The sequence below is a fragment of the Ascaphus truei genome, chromosome 8, assembly GCF_040206685.1.
Source record: "Ascaphus truei isolate aAscTru1 chromosome 8, aAscTru1.hap1, whole genome shotgun sequence".
Taxonomy (NCBI): Eukaryota; Metazoa; Chordata; class Amphibia; order Anura; family Ascaphidae; genus Ascaphus; species Ascaphus truei.
In genome coordinates this window covers 90,599,462-90,622,455 of record NC_134490.1, presented here as the reverse complement: position 1 = coordinate 90,622,455, position 22,994 = coordinate 90,599,462, and the positions used below count along the sequence as shown (strand labels likewise).

At 42.0% G+C, this 22,994-nt stretch overlaps 1 protein-coding gene across 2 annotated transcripts in view; it reads left to right on the top strand.

Moving 5' to 3' along the window:
• Window positions 1-22,994, top strand: part of PCDH15 (protocadherin related 15) — a 1,763,546-nt gene that overhangs the window by 529,859 nt on the left and 1,210,693 nt on the right. For both annotated transcript variants that reach the window (XM_075612935.1, XM_075612934.1), the window contains exon 5: window positions 4,435-4,595. In XM_075612935.1, coding sequence (XP_075469050.1) covers window positions 4,435-4,595 — 161 coding nt within the window. The remainder of the gene's footprint in view (window positions 1-4,434; window positions 4,596-22,994) is intronic.

Sequence of the window (22,994 nt, the reverse complement as noted above, 5' to 3'; positions counted from 1 at the left end):
CGACCACGCTATAACTGGGGTCGCGCTAATTTTTTTTTAAAAATGGCCACCGTGCGCCCGATCGGGGGGAGGAGGGAGGAGGGGGAAGAGGTGGAGTGAGCCCCTACTTGTCCCCTAGGAGCAACTGTCATTCTCCTAGCATTCCCCGGACTCCCCTCAGCAACTCCACACCATGCAACCACGGATCCCGCACCAATTCTCCATCCTCGCACCGATCCCCCCCCACCGATTCCCCGACCCAGCCTCGCACTGATCCCGTCACTGATCCCCCAGCCTCGCACCCCTTCCCCCCCAGCAGCTCCACGATGCCCCCAAAGGTGGGGGTGGGATGCGACACCAAAGGTAGGGGGGGGGGGCTATGTGTCTGTGTGCGCTGTGTGTCTGTGTGCGCTGTGTGTGCTTTGCTGTGTGTGCTGTGAGTGTGTGCTGTGAGTGTGTGCAGTGTGCTGTGTGTATGCAATGTGCTGTGTGTGCAGTGTGCTGTTTTTGTGTTCAGTGTGCTGTGAGTGTGTGCAGTGTGCAAAAAAAATGTTTTTTTTTTAAATTCGGAGTCCATGCTCAAACCGCGTTATAGCGGATTACGCTATAACGGAGTTGAGCTGTATATATATAGCCCCCCCCATTCACATAAACACACATTCCCAGATAGCTCAAGCTCCTACATCCACCACATCATGAATATATATTTATGCCAAAATGAGTGCTACTGAGCGTGGCAAATGTATACGTACAACAGAAGACACGGGTGCCCAATGCTACATCAAATTGACAAAACATATATGATAATGAGTATAAAGTTTAAATACTTGAATAATAATAGTAATTACTTGGTTTTTTAGTTAAACCCTTTGGCCAAAGCATCGTAAGCCTGAATACCAAACGTCAAGGTAAACCAAAAATGCAGGTCCTAACCCTAAAACTGTGAACCCTTCCTGTTACCTCTGTATGAGGGAAAGGAACTGCAGTGAATCCTGTCCATTCAGCAAGTTGCCAGAACCTCCCAAGTTAAAAAGGTGGGGAGGGGCGAGCTCTGGGGGGAGGTGCCACCTAACCTCCATAGACTGTTACCAGTCAGAAATTGATTATCACACATTCCCAGAAAGCTCAAACTCCTACATCCACCACATCGGGGGATCGGGGGGAGGAGGGAGGAGGGGGGAAGAGGTGGAGTGAGCCCCTACATGTCCCCTAGGAGCAACTGTTATTCTCCCAGCATTTCCCGGACTCCCCTCAGCAACTCCACACCATGCAACTATGGATCCCGCACCAATCCTCCATCCTCACACCGATCTCCCCCCCACCAATTCCCCCACCCAGCCTCGCACTGATCCCTTCACTGATCCCCCAGCCTCACACTGCGCCCCCCCCAGCAGCTCCATGATGCCCCCAAAGGTGGGGGTGGGGGTAGGGGTGGGCTGTGACACCAAAGATAGGGGGGGGGGGCTGTGTGTCTGTGTGTGCTGTGTTTGCTGTGCTGTGAGTGTGTGCTGCGAGTCTGTGCTGCGAGTCTGTGCAGTGTGCTGAGAGTGTGTGCAGTGTGCAGTGAGTATGTGCAGTGTGCAGTGTGCAAAAAAAAATGTGTTTTTTTTTAATTCAGAGTCCATACTCAAACCACGTTATAGCGGATTACGCTATAACGGAGTTGAGCTGTATATATATATATATATATATATGTATATATATATATATATATGTGTGTGTGTGTGTGTATATATGTATGTATATATATATATATATATATATATATACACAGTGGTCGACAAATCACCCAAAAATCTATGTTAAATCCACTCGCCCGGGGCGTGCAAATGTATAGGTTTGTCGAACACTGTATATATATATGTGTATGTATAGATAGATAGTGCTAACTAACTGTATATTTATTTTCAGCCATTGTCATTGTTGCTATACCTATTGTTATACTTCAATGTCTTTATGTGAATATACATGTCAAAAGAAAGAGCACCCAGGAGCCATAGTATGGCATAAGCAGAAGGGTGCATGACTGTGCTAGATGTGAAGTGGAACAACAGGGGTTAAGGGCACATTTCTTTGAGTGCTATTGGTTAATGGGATTGGTTGGGATAGAAGGTGGAGGGGACTAAGTAGAAGATAGCCACAGTTGCACAATGGTTCTTTGTTGTTTGGCAAGAGCAACATGCAGAAAAGATGACACACCCTTGGTGTTGTTTATGTTTGGGAAAGATGGTTAAAAAATAAAGGTGAAGAATAAAGTAAAATGGTACTTATCACAGTGGGCAAGTGGGGCACTGATCCCTTGCCCTAGATATGAGTATTTAAATGCTGGTAACTGGTTAGTATTGTGAAGAGTGATAGCATGGTCCCAAGAGGGTGTGGTTACTGTTGTGGTAAATGGGGATGGAGTTTGGGGGAGGAGAAAGCTGGTGACTAGCATGGTGTTGTGACATACGATTTTGAGGCTACAAGTTGGCAGGGTCCAGGGGTTCTGAGGATATAATCTCTTGTTAAGAACTTGTAATAATAACATTGCTGCGGCCTTTTTTTCACCAAAGGATGATAAGGAATGTGTGTTTATTTATGGGGATCATTGTTAAAAGGAACAAGAAGGGTAACGCAATCAACGCTGCATAAGTAATGATATTAATGTACACAGTAAAACAAATGGCCAGTGTCTTAGCTGTGAACCAAAAGCAGACCTGACTGCACAATGGGATGTCAGAGATACAAGTTCTAAAAGTTTACTATTTTTTTGGGGTGAAATATTAGAAGTCAATATGTCAGCACTATTTTAGCACATAAGTTCTGTGTTGTCTGGGAAATGTGTTAATGTTTCTGGAGATAAAGATAGACTTGAAAATAATATTTATTGAGTTCATAATTTAATGGATTATGTTATCACATCCATTATCGCACAATATCACATTTCTGAAAGGGCAAGCTTTAACTGGTCTGTAAGAGATGTGTTCATGGTGAACACTAATGGAGACTGGTTAGGGGGAAATTAAAACTTGGCTTTATTGAGCCTGCTCCTTCAAACTCTATACAGCATACAAAAAATAAAATAAACAAAGAAACAAACACCTATCCTTTGTGTAAGGGCTAATTTACTTCCCCAGTTCCTCTCTACAAGACTGGGAGGAAAATCCCCTTACCAGCCTACCACCCTAAAGTCTCAAGTGGTACCTTAAGCAGGTGACCCTTCAGGTCTGTGGTGTCCGGGTGTCTTGATCTCAGCACAGCCTTTGTGCTCAAGCCAGTGTCTCTCTCCTGTGTCAGCACTGTTGTGTGCTAAGGAATCTCTCTCTGTTTCTCACAGGAGGCTTTTCTAGAGCTCTGATTATCCAGGTGAAGCCTGGCTAATTGAATGGCTGCAATTAAACATCTCCCTGCTGGATTCGGATCTCTGACACAGCTTTATTTAAACAGGGATAAGTCCCTGTTACATCATCATTGTCTGATTTGCAATTCAATGAACTTGTGTGACTTGGGCTCCAAATCACCTGATTGAGGCATATATTCATTAAAGTGTACTAAGCTTTAGCACATCTTTACTAGTCATTTAAATGGGAGTTAGGGTGTTCTAAAGCGTAAAACTCTTTAGTGGATAGGGGTCTTACTGCACGATAATGGGCGTAATAATGTTGGCTTCATCTCTATAGTGTGGGAGAGATTCAGGCCCATACTAGCAATCTTCTGCTATAAGACACCTCTAGCCTGAAAGATATATTATAGCTCATTGACTTTAATGGACTGTAAGGCGTATTTCAGCAACTGATTGGTTTTTATAGTAGAATACTGCTTAGTAAATATAGAGCCACATTCTTCTATAACTCCTCAAATAGTGACATCATCTATACATACTTTTCAAATTCCAGGTGATAAATGTTTGTCGTTCAAACTGGGTATTTTTCTTTGATAAATATTAAATATTTTATCTTACAAAATTCTCAGGAAGTAAGGTTTTATACACAGAATGTTTTTTAATGTCATTATTTTCCTTTGCTTCTGAGTAGAAACACAGCTTTTGCAATACAATGTCATACATAGGATACAGTTTAAGGATATGTTGTGGTTCTTAGTACTATACATATGAGACACTAAGAGCTTCAAGAGATTTTCTGAATACCTTTGCAACCTTCACAATTTATATAGTTAGTGCACACGCACTAATTACTTGATTCTCATTTTGTCTTTGCTTTGTCATTGTATTGATTTCTTGTTTCCTATTCTGAGCAATGACCATGAACTCAGCACTTCAGATCTATTTGCTCTTATACAAATTACCCTCCCTAGTAGACCACTTGGAGAAGGTGGATGTCTTGAATTGCATGATTAATGAATAGAGTGGGAACTACAAAAGCCTAATATTTTTGCTTGTTTAGATTTCCGTTATTAATTTATAATGTGATTGATTATTTGCTAAATTGTCTTCTAATATTTTTTTCCCAACAGGCACAATTCTTGTGGACAATATGCAGATTAAAGGCACAGCTGGAGGGCCTAACCCAACTATAGACATTTCCTTGAAGGATAATGTGGATTACTGGGTGATTCTGGATCCAATCACTCAAAGGCTATACCTCAATAGCACTGGACGAGTTTTGGACCGAGATGTAAGTCTTTCTCTCTGCAATTTACACATAGTTTACATTTTTGAGCCATCTATTCTATAGCATAGTGCAAATTTCGTGCAAACATTCGTGTAAATTAATGGAAGAGTATGAAGTCTATGAACCGGCTGATGAGATCTCATGTGCAAGTCATTTTTCGTGAGTATAATGAAAATACATATGTTGTAGCATAAAACAGTGCTGAACATGGGAAAATGAAAACTTCTTTCCTACCTTCACATAATGCTGCCTCTTTTTCTCTATTCTAAACCAAACTTGTACAGTATATTACCTGGCTTGATTTTCAAGGGAAAAGCAAAGGAATGGAAGCAGGCACACGGTCTTTCTAAAGGTGCAGTTTATTGTGCCACCTTTAGAAAGACCGTGTGCCTGCTTCCATTCCTTTGCTTAAGTACCTCTGGGATGTCTGGACCTCCCTGGATACAGCGCACCGGCAGATAAGTACCCCCCTCCAGCACCTACCAGCGGTGTGCATGTGCTTCTACATTTGATTTTCAAGGGAACAGTGGCTCATTGAGCCTGGTTCAATTCCTGGTCAGCGCCTTGTGACCGTGGGCAAGTCACTTTATCTCCCTGTGCCTCAGGCACCAAAAATATAGATTGTAAGCTCACCTGGGCAGGTACAGACCTGTAAAAATTAATATGTGCTGTGTACCGTGCGCTATACTGTAATTGGAAACGCTTTGAGTCCCATTGGGAGAAGAGCGCTATATGAAATAAAATTATTACTATCGTTATTTAATTTAAAATATTAACACATTTGGAAATGTCATCTAGAAAACCCTACTGTATTAACAGCAAACTATAATACCACTATTCTATTCTTACAATCTACATTTCACAAATTAGAATGAAAGCAAGTAGTTCTAATACTGAGATGCAACCTTTAAATGCTTATTGCAATTTAGTTAAAGTAATTATATTTCATATGGTCTAAAGAATGTAAAAATGACAAACAATCTCTTAAAAATATGCCATGACAATCAGGCTCACCAACAGGGGGGAAGTGCAGGGACATCTATCCCAGGCCAGGTAGTGGACCCTATACCCACGTTACACAGGTAGGGCCTGAGGGAGGGCAGTGTAGGAGAGAGAGAAAGAGTGAGGAATACGTGAGAGAGAGGGGGTACTGAGAGAAGTGGGAGAATGAGAAAGCGGGAAGGAGAATGAGAGAGGAGGCAAGGATAGTGAGGAAAATGGTGAGAGGGGAAGAGAAAGAGGAGGGGTGAGAGAGAAAGAGTGAGTAAGAGAGGTTAAGTGGGGTTGCTAGAAATAAGGAGAGAAAGAGTGATAGAGAATTGGTGAAGAGGGGAGAGGGGGGACAGTAAGAGAGAATGCAGAGGAGGATATAAAAAAGGTGGGTAGAGTAAGGGGGACGAAGGGAGAGAGAGGAAGTGTGTGATAGAGAGAGAACAGAGAATGTGAGAGAGGTAGTTGGTGGACTTGCAGGGCAGCCGATGGGGGGGAGTGGACAAATCCCTTCCCACCCCACAACCCTGAGCCCAGATGGAGACTCCTGGGCCCCGGAAAAGCTGTTGACTGCTGATGACATCTTATAACCACTGCAAGCTTGCACTAACGTATCAAATTAGAACTTTATTGCTAGAAACTTTTGAAGTTGACATTAGCTGGAAAAACGTCTGCACTCAAAATGGTTGCAATACAAGATTTTACCTCATTACCCACTAGCATTTTCCTACAAATGACAACACCTAACATTATTACTCAGTTCTAATGCAAAGGAAATACAGTAAACCCCAATTCAGTAGAAACTTGCTTAGAATGCGTTGGATGAAAGGTGCCTGTCGTGATTCCAAAAATATCTATGAGTCTTTTGAGCCAAGCATACATTGTTTTTTACCTCCTACATGCAATAAGTAGATAAGTAGATATGGTGTGTGTACATCTTAGATTCATAATCTATTCCAATGCCTTCCAACAGAGACATTTAAGTATTTTCACATCCATTATTTATTGGTACGGTTTACATAACATTTTGATTTTGATGCATTTCCAAGTTTAATAATCTGGAATAACTCACATTTAAAACTAAATAAGTTATTAGTTGGTCTCCTTAGAAAGATAATGGTATTTATTTTGTCCACAATACTGAGCATGACAGAGATGTAAACATTTTAAATATTGCAGATCAATTGCGATCTACGAAGATCTGATTTTTGGAAATACAGTTAATTTCAGATTGATGGTTGATGGATGTGTTTTAAACTTTACATTTTCATCAATTAGATGAAAAATTATGTTTGGAGTCATGAATGATGGAGTTAGAGACAAATTAGCAGACAACACATTGTCTGAATGTGATAACAGCAGGGCCCCAGTCATGCGACTGGTTGTGTTATTAGGACCCGCGGAAAAGCGGAATGGGCAATTTTTGTTATGTGCGCATGTGTAGACCAGCAATGCGATGTTCTACGCATGCACAACATCGGCAAACACCCCCATTCTGCGCATGCACGACCCAGGACCGGCCCTTTCTGTGCATACACAAAAATGGCGACCCCCTTCATGGTTCCACCGTATCGGCAGATCGCCGAAAAGCATGGCGCCAAGAAGCAGGGCCTTCCTGTATATCAGAAAAAGATTTGTAAAAGAGCTGGAACTTTGCACATTCTGTAGTGTAAAAGTTTTATTAATTCCAAAATTATCCTTACACATAACAAAATCATGCATGATTGGTACTGTATAACACACCAAGCAAATTTACAGAAAATCTTCTGTATGTAGGTAACTACTGTAGATGTGTTTATAGCCATGGCTGGTCCAGCTATCTTTCTGCCCCTCCTGTCACGTAAGTCCCACTTGCTACAGGCAGTGACAGGCTATCCTGTGGGGTTTACCCCCCACACACCGCCTCCCTGAGTGGCAAGAGAGGTGATGTCATGAAGTCTGTGTTGCAGCTAATTCTGGTGCAGATGCTCTGCCCTCCCCTTTTGCATTAGGGAGGATGTTCCAAATTATAGGAGTGAGTTCCACTCTATCCCTCCTAGGGAGAGGAGGTGTGAGTCCTCCTCCACCCCTCCTGGGGAGAGAAGAGTGTGTCAAGTTCTCCTCCACCCTCCTGGGGCTGGGAGAGCAAGATCTGTGCATGGCACAAGGCCTCAACCATTAACTGCTGGTCAGCACCATCCAGGGATCTGAGACCCCTTCTCTCCTATATGCAACGCTGTTTACAACTTGCAATGGTTGCTACAAATAAAGAACTCATGTATATACCCCTGGTTGAGTTGCGGTCTATTTGCCAGAGGTATTGGAGAGAAAATACTGTCATGGTAGGGACTGCCTGCAGCCTGCCATGTCTGAAGGCGCTGTATCACCATGGAAAGAACATAAGGATCACCGTAAGCCTGTCGTGATGCCCACCCAATCGCGTACTCTCAGCTCTCCTGGACCCTCACAGGTATGCACGCACCAAAACATCAGTAGTAGCAGCAACATGTTTCCAGAGAGGGGGAGAAACAGGGCTACACATGAAATATATAATGGTAAGTTCGTATTTTTGGTAACAGGTAATGTATATTGTTTGCAGATGTGTTTACTTGGGGCATTCATTCCTCAACTAGTCACTTCTCTCATCCATGATAAGATAACTTACATTTCTTTGTATTTGTACTAAAAGATTAATAATAAAGAACATGGACAACAACTTCTATTTATTCTATGGAATACATTTTTTTTACATTTTGGCTCATATGGATAGTTTGTCTTATCTAAACTACAGCTACTCTTCTCCTCAACCTCCTCAACCTCCACCACATGCAGCCTCTCTCTCATTCCATCCCACCTTCTGAAACCTCGTGGTTCTACCCTGGTCCCAATCCACACTGATATCTTTAATGCCTCTCTTTGTTTTGAATCTTTTCCATCTATTTTTAAACCCGCTATTGTTCATCCTAGTCTTAAAAATAGCACCTTGACTGTACCTCACATTCAAACTATTACCCTATCTCCCTCTTTCCTTTTGCCTCTAAGGCTACGGCCCCAGTGGTCATGGCTGCACGTTCGCCGGAGCGTCTGGCGACGTGTGCACCTGTTTCAGCCGTGACCTGTGGTTTATGGTTGAAGAACAGGAGATTCAGGGGGGAGAGGCATTGCAGGGGCAGGGCCATGACATCGCGTGGTTGGTTTGCCCTCATTGGCTGAACCGCCTCCGTGACGTGGCCAATGCTCAGGCGCCACGCCAGAAGACAAAAATCTTGTCTTTTGGCCAAGGTGGTAGCACATCGAGGCTTGTGCACACATGCTGACTGGGGCCTGCCCCATAGAGGGCTGTGCTTTGTGTGCCTTGCAACCTAGCCTAACGTTCTGGATCAAATTGTTTACATACAGTATACTTCACTTTCTCAACTCCCATAACCTACTTGACCATCTCCAATCATGCTTCCACACAGCATACTCTACAGAAACCATACTCGGCAAGGTAGCTAATGACTTCAATATTGCCAAATTTCATCTTTCAATACTGTTAACCACCCTCAAAGCATCCATGGCATTGCCCTCTATTTCTACCTCTCACCGTTCCTTCGTGTCTTGTGCTATGTCCTCATCTACTTTTCTGGAACTAATCTTCAATGTAATATTCTCTCTATGCATGCTCTCTCTGGGTGACCTTATTGACTTCTTTGGATCACTATGCTGATGACACATAACTATACTTATCTATAGCTGACCTTACACCTGTAGAGTACTTCTCAGCAATCTCATCCTGCATGACTGTCGTCTCAAGCTTAACATGGCTAAGGCCCCGCTGGCGCTGAGCGCGCTCGTGCTTGGAGAGCGCTCAAAGCATGAGCGCCGGGTGTCCTAATGTATGCGGGGGGCGGGGAGGGAGTCATTGCGGGCCAGCTGAGCATGTGGTAAGTATAGATTTTGTGTTTTGATAAGCGCCGATCGCGGCTGAGTGTGTGTGCACGCGTGCACGCACCGCATGAGCGGGGACTTACATATATCTATATATGTAAGTCTTCTCTGCAAGCACCGCCCACTCAGCCCGATCAGCAATAACGGGGACTTAGCCTAAGACAGAGCTCCTCATATTCCCTTCCAAACCTGGCCCTAGTGTCCCCTTCTCTATTTAAATCAATAACACTGCCATCTGTCTTGCAAGTACCCTCTCTAAGAATTACAGTACATTAAACTCTTTCCTTTTCTTCTCCCCACATATAGACACTGTTACTAAATCTTGCTGTTTCTTCATTCACAACATTGCTAAGATACAGTACGCCTCCTCTTACTGTATGTTCCATAATCTCTAAAACATGCTTGTGTGCTCTTCAATATTGATTACTGCAACATTCATAACTGGCCTCTCTGTCTCACATCTTTCTTACAATCCATCCAAAATGCTGCTTCTCAAATTATCTCCTACTTTCTAGATCAGCTTCTGATATCCTGAATTTTCTCTTCTGGCTTTCTATTAATCTCTGTACAGTATGAACTAAAATAATATCCTTCTTTTCTTTAAAGCACCACACTCATCTGCAGCACCCTATGTCTCAACTCTGATCTCTCGTTATACCGTACTCACTTCTTACAGTCAATTCAAGGTTGTCTAATCTTTCACCTCTCCCATCTTAAACCTCTTTACGAATCTCTCCCTAATATGGAATGTTCTTCCACTCTGTATCCATCAGGCACCTTCAAGTTCCAATTCAGAGCCCAGCTGAAAAGTCCCCTTTTAAAAAAAACAGCTCTTTAAATTTTCCAAGCCTCTGCGACTGACTAAAGAAACGCTTGACTTCCCTGACTGCATATTTAATAATGTGCTGTTACTTTAATTGTATGCATACGGCCTATAAATATACCACTTAGATCAGTGGTTCCCAAACTTTTTCGGTTCAAGGCTCCCCAAGGCGATCAGGATTTTTCCGCGCGCCCAAAGTAAAAACAAAGCTGTATATACATACCTAACAGTTGCAGTGCGCAGTTGGTGTCTCTCTCAGACACTCTCACTCTCTCTCACTCTCTCTCACACACTCACTCTCTCTCACACACTCTCACTCTCTCACACACTCTCACACACTCTCACACACTCTCACTCTCTCACACACTCTCACTCTCTCTCTCAGACCTCACTCTCTCTCTCAGACCTCACTCTCTCTCTCAGACCTCACTCTCTCTCTCAGACCTCACTCTCTCTCTCAGACCTCACTCTCTCTCAGACCTCACTCTCTCTCAGACCTTACTCTCTCTCTCCCTCAGACCTCACTCTCTCTCCCTCAGACCTCCCTCTCTCTCTCTCTCTCTCTCTCTCTCTCTCTCTCTCTCTCTCTCTGTCCCTCTCTCTCCCTCAGACCTCACTCTCTCTCTCCCTCAGACCACACTCTCACTTTCTCTCACAGACAGACACTCTCTCTCTCTCAGACAGACTCTCTCTCTCTCAGACAGACACTCTCTCTCTCTCTCTCTCTCAGACAGACACTCTCTCTCAGACAGAGGGGAGTGGAGAGGGGGGAGGAAAGGCAGGAAATGTGTGCTGGCAGCTCCCTGCACACACACACACACACACACACACACACACACACACACACACACAAATAAATACACACACACACACACACACACACACAAACACACACACACAAACACACAAATAAATACACACACACACACAAATAAATACACACACACACACACACACAAATAAATACACACACACACAAATAAATACACACACACACACACACACACAAATAAATACACACACACACACAAATAAACACACACACAAATAAATACACACACACACACAATAAATACACACACACACATAAATACACACACACACAAATAAATACACACACACACACAAATAAATACACACACACACACACAAATAAATAAATACACACACACACACAAATAAATACACACACACACACAAATAAATAAATACACACACACACAAATAAATAAACACACACAAATAAATACACACACACACACACAAATACACACACACAAATAAATACACACACATAAATAAATACACACACACACACAAATACACCCACACACACACAGAGATACACACATTGAAGAGCAGTGGAGAGCAGAGGAGGTGACGGATGTGAGGGGGGGTTGGGGGGAGATCTGTGCAGGCAGCTCCCTGCACACAGTCACTGGGCAGGCAAATGTACAACTCGCCCCTCCCTCTCCCTTCTCCTATCACCCCCCTACCTTCTCCTATCACCCGGGGCAGAAGGGGACGGGACACCGCACAAACAGAGGAGCAGGAAGGCAGACACACACACTCACCGTGTGCTCTGCACAAAGCCCCGCCCCCGGCTTCCTCTCTGCCTGCAGCCAATCCCCTGCAGCCCGGCCGGCATGAAGGAGTGATGATCGGAGCGCTACTATTATATGAATACAGCTAATCCACACATATGACGATCTATCATGATTATCCTCCCGGAGATTTATATGTGGGCAAATCCTAAAGCGTATGGCTGTCACAAATGGTCATCTTTCCTTTTGATCCATTTATGGTATACTTAAAGATTGCATACTTCGTTTTCAGATACTCTCTGTTAGAACAGAGTCCATTCACATGGCTATCTGCCTGGCTGGTTCTATATAATGAGTATTTCTGGATGAAGTTATAATTAATAATACTCATTTGCACAATATATGTACTTGACCTATATGCATCCAAACCCAACCACTGGGACTTTAAACTATATTTGCACTTAGTTATAAATAATGATTTAATAACGTACTGAAGAAAATCCAGCACACCCTAATAATAGATACAAAGTCACTGGTATATAACCAATTTGAAAATTTAATCAGTGCACAAATAAGTCAAACAACTGACTACGCCACACTAGGCAAACAGACAACATATAAGTAGGGCCATATATAGGATGTACAGGAGGATAAGGGATAAAGGAAAAGTAGGATGGGGCAACAAAGGGAAAGTGAGGTGAATGGTGGAAGGGGAACAAAGAAAAAAAAAAAAAAGTGGGTCACAACGGGGGAATATAGGGGGGCAACGTTTCGGGACTTGTCCCTTCGTCAGGCCCGTTCCCCTCAGTCCCAAGGGGACTTTGTGTATATTTATCTACTTTGTGTGAGTGCTGTCTATTACATTGGCTATAATGATTTAATAACGTTTTATTATTTATTTTTTTCTGGCATGATCACTTTTCCTATGGTTATAACCTGATACCATTCTAGATTTCAAGCCCAGGTGAACTTCACCGGTTTTCACTTATAATAACATCATTAGAAGACTACCTATCTTTGCATACTGTAGTTACATATGTAGCCATGTGTAAAATTGGTGTACAGATCTCTCTCATGCTGGCAGTAATCCTGGTAAGACGGCAGGGTTGCCAGTAACTATCATGGAGGTTTGCCCTCAAACCCTGGTGAAGTGTCATATGTAGCAAAGGAAGTGACAGCATGCTTTGTGTCCACTATTAGTGACACAGAGGTGGGTCTTTCTGGAGTCTATATATTACACAGAACTGCCTAAAGTTAGTCAGTCGGTTTAAGTGTCCAAGTAGTCTAAGAGTGTAAGTTCAAGGTTAAGCTCTGCTGGTCAGAGTGGCAATTGACAAACTGAATACACACTGTGTCCAGGGACCTGGTACAGATGGTGATCTCCCTTAGGGGAGAGGTGGAAGAGCAACTCAATTAAGAGAGAGGAGGAACCTTCTGCATGGAGTACCTTCACGGAATGTGCGGCTAGTGTCGGCCGCTATGATGGGCAGTCTGCCAAGTAACGTGCAATTAAAGATGCCCTGGTTCAAGAGATCCTTCTTGTGTGAGTCTGGAGTTATTCCACAAGAAGATGCACCTAGGAGTTCCCCGTCAGATACTCCTCCCTGATGCTGTAGGGATCCTGATGGGGTGGAGGTGCTGTACCAAATGTGAGTAGGACTCAGCACACTACCTCAGACGCCTGTCATGGTGATATTCCCCATTACCAACCAGCGGGAGACTCAGGAGTCCTGTTGCCAGCAGGTGCACCACAACACACATACATGTAATTGGGAGCAGATTACACCCACAGGGGCCAATATGAGATTGGGTGGGGGTCTGACCATTACACATATAATAATTACATAGTAGATGATTTTGTAAATAGACCTACAGAATGTGTATCAAATAAAATGAATGTTAAATTAGCTAAGATACTCATTTTGCATTTATAGTTATGCCCGTATTGTAAAGAACCGTTTTCTATGCTGCTGGTGAAATCTCCTTGCCACAAATATCAAAGGACAATCCTGTGTCATTTGTACTGTCCTTGGAATAAAATCTTCCCTTGAAAGATCCTTGACCTCAAATATATTTTTCCCCAATGTAAATAATCCTGATCTGGTTAGCCTTTCCCCTTTGTTAATGTGGTGGCTTTTTTCTGTACTTTTTTCATATTCAAGGTGCAGTCTTATAGCGATTTATACAGTGGGAAAATGAGTCTGTCTTCCCTTTCATCTATACCCGTTTTATGCATGAAAATGTCTAAACGTTCTCCTTAATCCTTGTCCATCAAGGATTAACCACATAATGTCCAATTTAGTTTGTAGGTACAGAAGGGCGAATTTCTTGGCCGACTTGGATCCGTCCCGGATTGACTCATCTGTTCCTTTGGTCTGAGGATATGTCTCAAAAAGGGCGATTTTGTCTTTTTTGGATTTTTTTTCTTTTTATCACCGACAATCCAATTTGTGGATTCCGCAATGCGCTGGTGGATTTTAAGAATCCAGTCTGTGTATTCAGCAATCCGCCCGTGGAATGTTGAATCCGTGGATTGGATTCTTAAAATCATCAGCGGATTGCGGAATCCACGGATTGGATTAGGAAGATCCACCAGTTTATTGTATCCAATCGCGGTTTTTTATTAATCTCCATGGATTGAAACTGGAACAATCCGTCAGAAGATTTAACACCGCAAAACAGATTTTAAATGGAAAGCTCTTGAAATTCCGCAAAAAAAATTGACAGTTTCGACCGTCTATATTAGTAGGTAGCATGTTCATTCTTGGTTCCAAAAGTATGAAATGCGTTTACTGTATCTGTTGCATAGTAGATGAGGCTTTAAAAAAATGTATGTGGGTATGTAGCACACCAAAACAGTGCAAATAAATGCAAAAAATGCGATACTTGCACACAATGCACACAATGCTCCTGGTTCAAGGATGGCCTATCTGCAGCAATCCCAGTATACAGCAACAGGAAAGATGGGCTCCACGGGTTTTTAGCAAAAGAACAAGTGTATTATGAATAAATTATTTTTCTAAAAACCTGTGGAGCCCTGGATCATCTTTCCTGTTGCTTTAAAAAAAAAAAGACATATGTCCATAAAGTTCAATCTATGTTAATTTTCGACAACAGGTACTTTTCCTATATTTGTACAGTAGTTACAGTATTTTGATCCAGAGGAAGGCAAGCAAAAACCCCAGTAAAACATTATTCAATGATGTCTCATAAGGGGAAAAAATATTAAACAATCTGCCATGTACCTGCCCAAGCTTCCAATAGATCCAAGTCCTTCTGTAGAGAAATGGCATCCTGCTCTGATTTTACAACTTTAAATAATTTAGTGTTGTTAGCACAATTTAAGACTTTGCTCTCTATGCCTATAAGCTTAAGGCATGGGCTAACGAGACAAGCAAAGGGCCCCAACCTTAAAGAGGCTCTACAAATACTATTTCCAGAAATGTCATTTTAAATTCATAGTTCTAACTGAACGTGGCAAACATTACTTAACTATCATTATTAAAAATGATTATGGAATAGGTAGTTTCATTGATTTGTCAGAATTGTGTTTAAAAAACAAACTAGATACATCTTTAAAACAATAAAAGTTACTATGCACAGTATGCCTACATCTGTTATCTTGCACATGGATTTAAGTTGAGCCCATTTTTGGGGTATATTTCTTTAGTGCACTGTAGAAACTATGCACAATTGCAAGTATGTTCTAGAATGTTCTATTATGATCTATGTTAGAAATGTCCATAATATTCTAACATTTTCTTTTGTGTGCTATATTAGAATGTTCCATAATGCTCTGATAAGTTCTATGCAGTTCTGTACTGTTGTAGACTTTATACCATATTCTGTTAGGAAGGTTCTATAAGTACTGCATTCATTCTTGTTTTCTTCTTCTTTTGTTGTTCTTATTAGTCATTTGTTCAGCTGTTTATATTAGATTTAGCTACTTTTCAACTAAAATCAATAAGCGGCCCTATGAAAGTGGTGCTTCAAAAAAGAGAAAAAAGCATTGAAATAAAAAGAGGAAATACCTAAATTGCTGGAATTTATTTAATTTCTTCAAGTGCAATCAGTCCCTTCATCTGCATCTGTGATCTCAACATGTTTGAGTCCCAGTGAAAAAGATAATGAGGATGTTATTACTACCTCATCTCCTACTGAAGGTGCTCCTCATTATCAACACGATGAGATATATCTGAAACGCCATACATGAGTTTGATCCATTCCTTAAAGAGCACATTTAAAAATATGGAAATGCTGGTAAAGGAGACACTGCATACCTTTCTCCCAATATCTGTGAAGAATTTATCAGCCTCATGGTGTTATCTAAAATACTTTTGGAACTACAAAATGTGAAGTACTATTCACTGAGTGTTGATTCAACTCCAGATGTATCCCATGTCCATCAATTCTTTTACAGTTTGATAAATAAAAGATCAAGCTCTAATTGAGCGAGTTCTGAAATGTATCCCAATTCATTGTCATGGAGAAGAATATTTAACTGATGTTATGTTAAACCACTTGCAAGAGAAAGATATTTAATTATCTGACTGTCGTGGTCACACGTATCCACACAGGAGATCTAACAAGTGCCCATCACAATTACCTACTTAATTGGGAGCTTCAGTGTTTGCAACAATCTGCTCCTTAGATCCATGCTTACACATTATTGACGAAGTCCTGTTTTCAATCCACAATTGTAACAACTGGTTACAGCGTGCTGTAGTTATATGAACGTGTTATGCACTAGACCATTATCAATGCAGCCAATCGGGAGTATTCAGTGCTTGCTTTGGTCTGCTCTCAGACCATAGCACACACACACACACACACACACACACACACACACACACACACACACACACACACACACACACACACACACACACACACACACACACACACACAGTCTACAGTGCTTTTCCATTAGCATTAGCACTATTTGATCACATCTTCCTTGCATTGAAGGAACTCTCTCTCAATAAGCCCAATAGCAGTCTCACTACTAACCAGGTGTGAATGGCGATCTCTCACTTAGATCCCTGCTCCCACCATCTGGTCACTGCTTGTTTATCCCTCTTGCATTAGAGGGTTATCACTTTCGTGTTTTATATACCAAAGTAGCTTACTCATCAACAATTAGTTTTTAGACACTCTACTAATGGCATGTTATACTGCTCTCCCCACCCCACTCTTGAGATTGTATCCTTTTACATAAGATCTCAATACAGGATAATTAGCAAATACTGTACTGTACATGGTTACATTAAATGAACCGAGATTAGCCCAAGGCCCCAAAATGTAGTAAGATGGCTCTGCCTACAGAACTTTGTGGACCGTAATTAACAAGTTAACAGCAGTGGCCACAGATATAAAGCGTGAGGCATTCTACAATATAAACACAATCTGAAAAACGTTTAGTTTATGACAACTTTATGTGGCTCATTCAACCAATTCAATCCAGGTTCAAATATTTTCACCCAGACCTATTTCCTTTATTCTGTAAACCAACCTCCTTTGTGGCAACATGTTAAAAGCCTTTGCTAACCCTAAATAGACCACATCAAGGGCATTGCTGTGGACTAAATTCCTCCTTGCGACCTCAAATAAACTAATAAAGTTAGTTTGGTAAATGCCGGGGCAAGCAATTTGTTTCATATCTCTGCCTTGTCCTTATCTCCAATAATTTGCCTTCCCATTTTCCACTAAAAAAGTCCTACAATAAATTATCTTTCTAATCTTTTTGTTATCACTATATTTAAAGAAATTTTAGGCTTGATCTTACTTTCCATTGCAATCCTTTTTTCATTTCAATTTAGCTAATCTGATTGCCTTTTTGTAATTTCTGTTACAATCCATATAATCTCCGAAATTATGCCCCTGTTCCTTCTTACTTCAAAAATCAAAATGCCTTCGTCTTCTTTAAACATTTTTTCCTTACAATACCTGTTTATTTTCGCATTTAGGTTTGTATTTGTTTCTTTCACATTTATTACCCAAGGATATATACACGGATAAGTATATTCATCTAACAATCTTTTAAAGACTACTGTATGTATCTGCTGTATTTTTTATGCAAGAACTTCAGCCCAGTTTTTTCCTCGTAGAATCATCTTTAGTTGACTAAAATCTGCCTTTCTAAAATACTTTTTTAACCCCATATAATAATCTTTTTTAGAAATTAGTTAAAGTAAATGTTATGATCATTGTTTTTCCAAATGTTCCCTCACCTGAATATTTATTACATTGTTTTATATTGCAACAGTAGATTCAGTAATGCCCTTTTTATCAATGATTTGGGTCATGTACTGTAATTGTCTTTTAGCACACCCAAAACCTGTTTCCTTTATATGTACAGTACTATTATCTCATCTCATTCCTCCAGTCAATGTTCAGATAATGACACAAAATAAAAACATTATCTAGTTTTGCTACATTTTACATTTACAAAAAAATATTGTCTACCTCAGGTTCAAAATTATTTAGTGGTTTATGGGAGGTCCTACCAACATTTTTGTTATACTTTTATCTCTAATGTAAATTTTAATTCACATACTGTAGTCTCTACATTTTCACAAATCCATATTATGAACATTTCCCCAAATAATATCTTTTAAATCTGTTTTCACATATAAACATATTCCACCACCTGTTCCGTTTGCCCAATTACTCCAATAAGGATAATAACCCTCTACTGCTCAGGCATGAATTTTATCCCACCATGTTGCAGTAATGCATATCATATCATATTGCTCTTTCCTGGCTATTATTTCAAGCTCTCTATTTATCTGATTTTTATATTAGCAAGTATACACTTAAGGTTGTTGCCAGTCTGTTTTTTTTTTTTATATTGGATGTTACACTATCTGTTCCCGCCATTCTTCCCCCATGGATGGTCTTTAATCTTTATAGATTTTCTAGTTTTATCTCTATTTAATATGGGTGCATCCCTCCTAGCTGAGCTATCGCATAGCATAGTAGCCATGCATTTAAGAGGCAATCTAAGCACTTTCCCTCCCCACATTTATATATATTTTTTTTTACACAGGATTGAAGCAGAGGGTCTCTGGAGATGAACCCCATGCATTTCAGCTCTGGGGACCCATTGATTCAATAGATACCTGTGAAGAGGATGCCAGTATCTCTCTGCTTTTTAAAGCTCTGCATCACGTGGGCTGGATGATGTCACATCTTAGGACAGGTCCCCGGTGGTGACTGCGAAACGCACGGTGATGTTCGCACCACACACAAGTCACTCACCTCAGTAGTGGCAGGACCCAGTGTCTCCTTCCCTGTCGGCTCACGAGGCGCTGTGGTGCGTCAGCCAGCAGGGAATACAACAAGATTGTGTTCCCATGCGGCGACGCATCACATGGTGCGCTGGGAGCCAATAGGAGGGGAGATAGCTTGGGCCAATAGGAGCTTACTTTGTTGGTCTATTATACTGGCTAACACAGTTTATTGCATGGTGATAGTGCTGCTGGCTGGGTCGTGAGCCTTTAGTTATTTTGTGCTGGTTTAAGGTTTGGTTCTTGCAGTTTATTTGTTTCAAACTGACTTAGAAATGTATTAATATTGTCCAAATAAACATTCTGCTTTAATTACACACTGTCAAAGCTGTTGTTACTGTAATCTAGGAATATTTGAGCTGTGCTGGTTAAGTAGGTATTGGCAGAGGCGTTATAAAATACTTTTCTAAATCTTAAAAAAAGAATGATTGTGTGTGTAATGGGATAGTGGTCCTCTGTGGGACAATGAAAACGTGGTGCTACTGGGTTTTTTTGGCCACGCCTCCGCTCGCTCCCTAGAGACTGCAGATCGCGGTTTTAAGCTGTGCACGCGCGGCCAGGACGCCAGGTGCACATGCAGCAGCCTCCATTGTAGACCTGGCCTTATTATTGGCCCACAAGACGCAGGAGCTTTTAAAAGCGGCCATATTATGATCCCTGCTACCCACCCGGGGGAGCAGCTACTTATACGCCCAACAGAGGTAAGTATCTCCGGAAGCATATGGTTCAGGTGCGGACACCCCCTGCTTCAATCATTGTAAAAGATATGAAATAAATGTTTTAAAAAAAACATACAAATAAAACTGCTTTGGTTGCTTCTTTAACTTATTCAATTTTTAACTGCCTTTCTGGGCTAGCACATGTCACTTAAAGTAGAGAGAGCCGTCTGTGAGGCTCAAAGGCAGTCCACCCAATAGCAAACAGCCTGGTATAGGAGTAAGTGGAGACGAGTGGAGCATGAAGGGGAGGGGAGAGAGGGTTGGAGAGATCACTGTTAGCAAGTCTATAACAAATGATGTGTCAGCTGCATAATGTACAGTGTTGTAGGAATCGGTATGGAGTTACTGGTACTCACGATGATGCCGTCCTACGTTGCTCTCACTCTCTCTCCTCGTGTCCCGAAGGAACATTGACGTCACTCCCCGGCGCGGGCACGATCCAAAAGTAGCAGAGAAAAAGTAAAGACCGTTGCAGCAGCCACTCCAAAGGACTGGGACTCACCAGAGGGAATTAAAAACTGAAAAACTTTATTAAACTACATAAAAAGGACACTCAGGACATACAAAAATATGGGAACCTCCTCCCACGCGTTTCGGGCATAGACTGCCCTTTTCTCAAGGAGTATTACGGTAATACTCCTTCAGAAAGGGCAGTCTATGCCCGAAACGCGTGGGAGGAGGTTCCCATATTTTTGTATGTCCTGAGTGTCTTTTTTATGTAGTTTTATAAAGTTTTTCAGTTTTTAATTCTCTCTGGTGAGTCCTAGTCCTTTGGAGCGGCTGCTGCAACGGTCTTTACTTTTTCTCTTTCTTAACACACGTCACTTGTCTTATTTCTGAAAATATAACATTGGAGGTCCATGCCTTAAGCTTGTGGTCTAGATCCCTTAAGTAATTTTGTAGGATCCTCAATCTTCTGCTAACTTGGTCTATATGTAAAGTCTGCCAGGTAATTCCCAGGCCCTCCCAATAATCTGTCTACACCATTCACAATATGCCGAACCCAAGCGCCCAGGAGACAACAAAATGCTCAGTTCTCATGGTGCACTTACAAAGACTTATAATTGCTTCCATCACAATATGATATGCAGCTTTCTTTATCACTGTACTGAAAAAAATCACTTTTAATTTTCCATGTTCTGCACATAGCACTTAATTTTGCCTTTTTCTCATCCATTTCTTAATATGCAACTACAGTATACTGTTGCAGTTCAGTGCATATTACTAGTCTTTACATACAGTATAGATCTTTTGAATACTGTATGTTTGTTTCCATTGTTTTTTATTATGCATGTATGTATGTCTTTATTTATATAGTGCCATTAGTGTACATAGCGCTTCACATTAGTAATACACGTGACAATCATATAAATATCCGTAGTACATACCCTTTTACTGATGCCATGTAAAATTTATGTAATGTGTTTTGTACTATAAGCACAGAGTATTTTGAAAGCTTTATATAATAAAATGTCCTACTAAACTCTCTTAATTACATGAATCCTTCTGTTTAAATAGTAAGCAAAGATTAAAGTGCTGTGATTTACATTGAGTACCGTACGTATTAATGCATAAATGGTACTCTTGTAGCAGTGCTTAGCTAAAGCCTGTTTTTACACAAAGTATAAGCAAAGGTTAGTTATGGTCAAATCCTTTCAAGCATTGCATAAGGTATGGAACTAGGATAGCAATACGATTTGCAGAATTGTTGCTAGGGTAATGTTTAGATTAAATCTGAACTTCAAACATCAGTTGAATTGGCATTTGTTGGTATTCAGTAAATGTCACTGAATAATGACACAGTTCTGTAGACTCAAGTAGGTATGAGCTGGCAAATAGCAAATTACCCAAAGAAGTCCTATTGTTCAGATTTCCAATCCCATACCCTCCAACATTTCACAGATGAGAATAGGTACACATGCTTCTATTAAGTATATATGTATAGATATTTACTATATATAGGTCCCACCTTTAAAGGGGCCCTACTGCCAGCAGCATGTCAGTTCTGTGCGCACTGATTCTGCTGATGGCACAAGGTTAAAAGCTGTCAATGAGCAGACAGGGTTTATCCTCCTCCCTCTTTTCTTCTCCAGTCTGGTGACTCAGATGAAGCAAAATGAGAGCAGAGGGGAGTAGAGCTGTCCCAGCCACTCACTGAAAACATGCATGTCCTGATCTGTGTGACTGGATTACTGGTTGATTTCAAGTGCTGGTTATTGTCACGCCTGTATGCCCGCAGACCTGGCAAGACCCCAGTACTGAGGTGGGAACGGTATTACACCACACACCCACAGCAGTGGGAGCAAGCCCGGAGTGTGGTATAGCGTTGCTGGGCCTGTAGAAAGAGTGGTTAGCGATACTTGCAACGTCTGTAGGAGTAAGCGTAGGGATAGTCGTGTCCGTGTGCCAATGTCTAAGGGGTCCAGAGAGAAGAGTGGTCGGGGTACAAAGCCAGGTCCAAGGGTTCCAGAGAGCAGTGTGGTCGAGAGCGTAGCAAGGTTCGAAGGGGTACAGAGAGCAGGGTAGTCCAGGACAAGCAGGGGTCAAAGCCAGGGAAATCAAAGGTGAACACAGGAGCAGGAAACAGCAGGGACACAGAGGGAGCATAGCATAGGTCAGCACACAGGGAAACAGGAACTATGCAGAGCGAGGAAAAAGTGGACAGACAGGGATTATAAAGGGAGACACACCAATAGGAGAGAGGGGAGGAGCAGAGAGAGTAGTGGGAGATAGAGATAGGTCAGGGAGAAGAGAGGAGGAGACAGAAGGGGCAGTCAGGGGAGTGACCTGTAGGGATTGGGAGGAGGAGTCAGGATCGTGGCAGACCAGAGAAGAGGAGCGTGTGCGCGCGCCCTCTGTAAGTTGAGGGTGCGTGCGCACAGGCTGCGAGAGGGAGATGGCCTGCAGGGACTGGGAGGAGGAAGCAGAAGGAGGACAGAGCCCAGAGGAGGAGCGTGTGCGCGTGCCCTCCGTGAGCTGAGGGGGGGTGCGCACAGGCCGTGTCACCAGGCACTCGGAGCGCCGCGGGAACCCCGCTGGAGGGAGGCTGAGGAGCGGACGGGACTGCCAGGGATGGTGAGGTATTGGCCGTGGGCATAGCGGGTGTCTGGGAGCAGGGAGCGTCACTG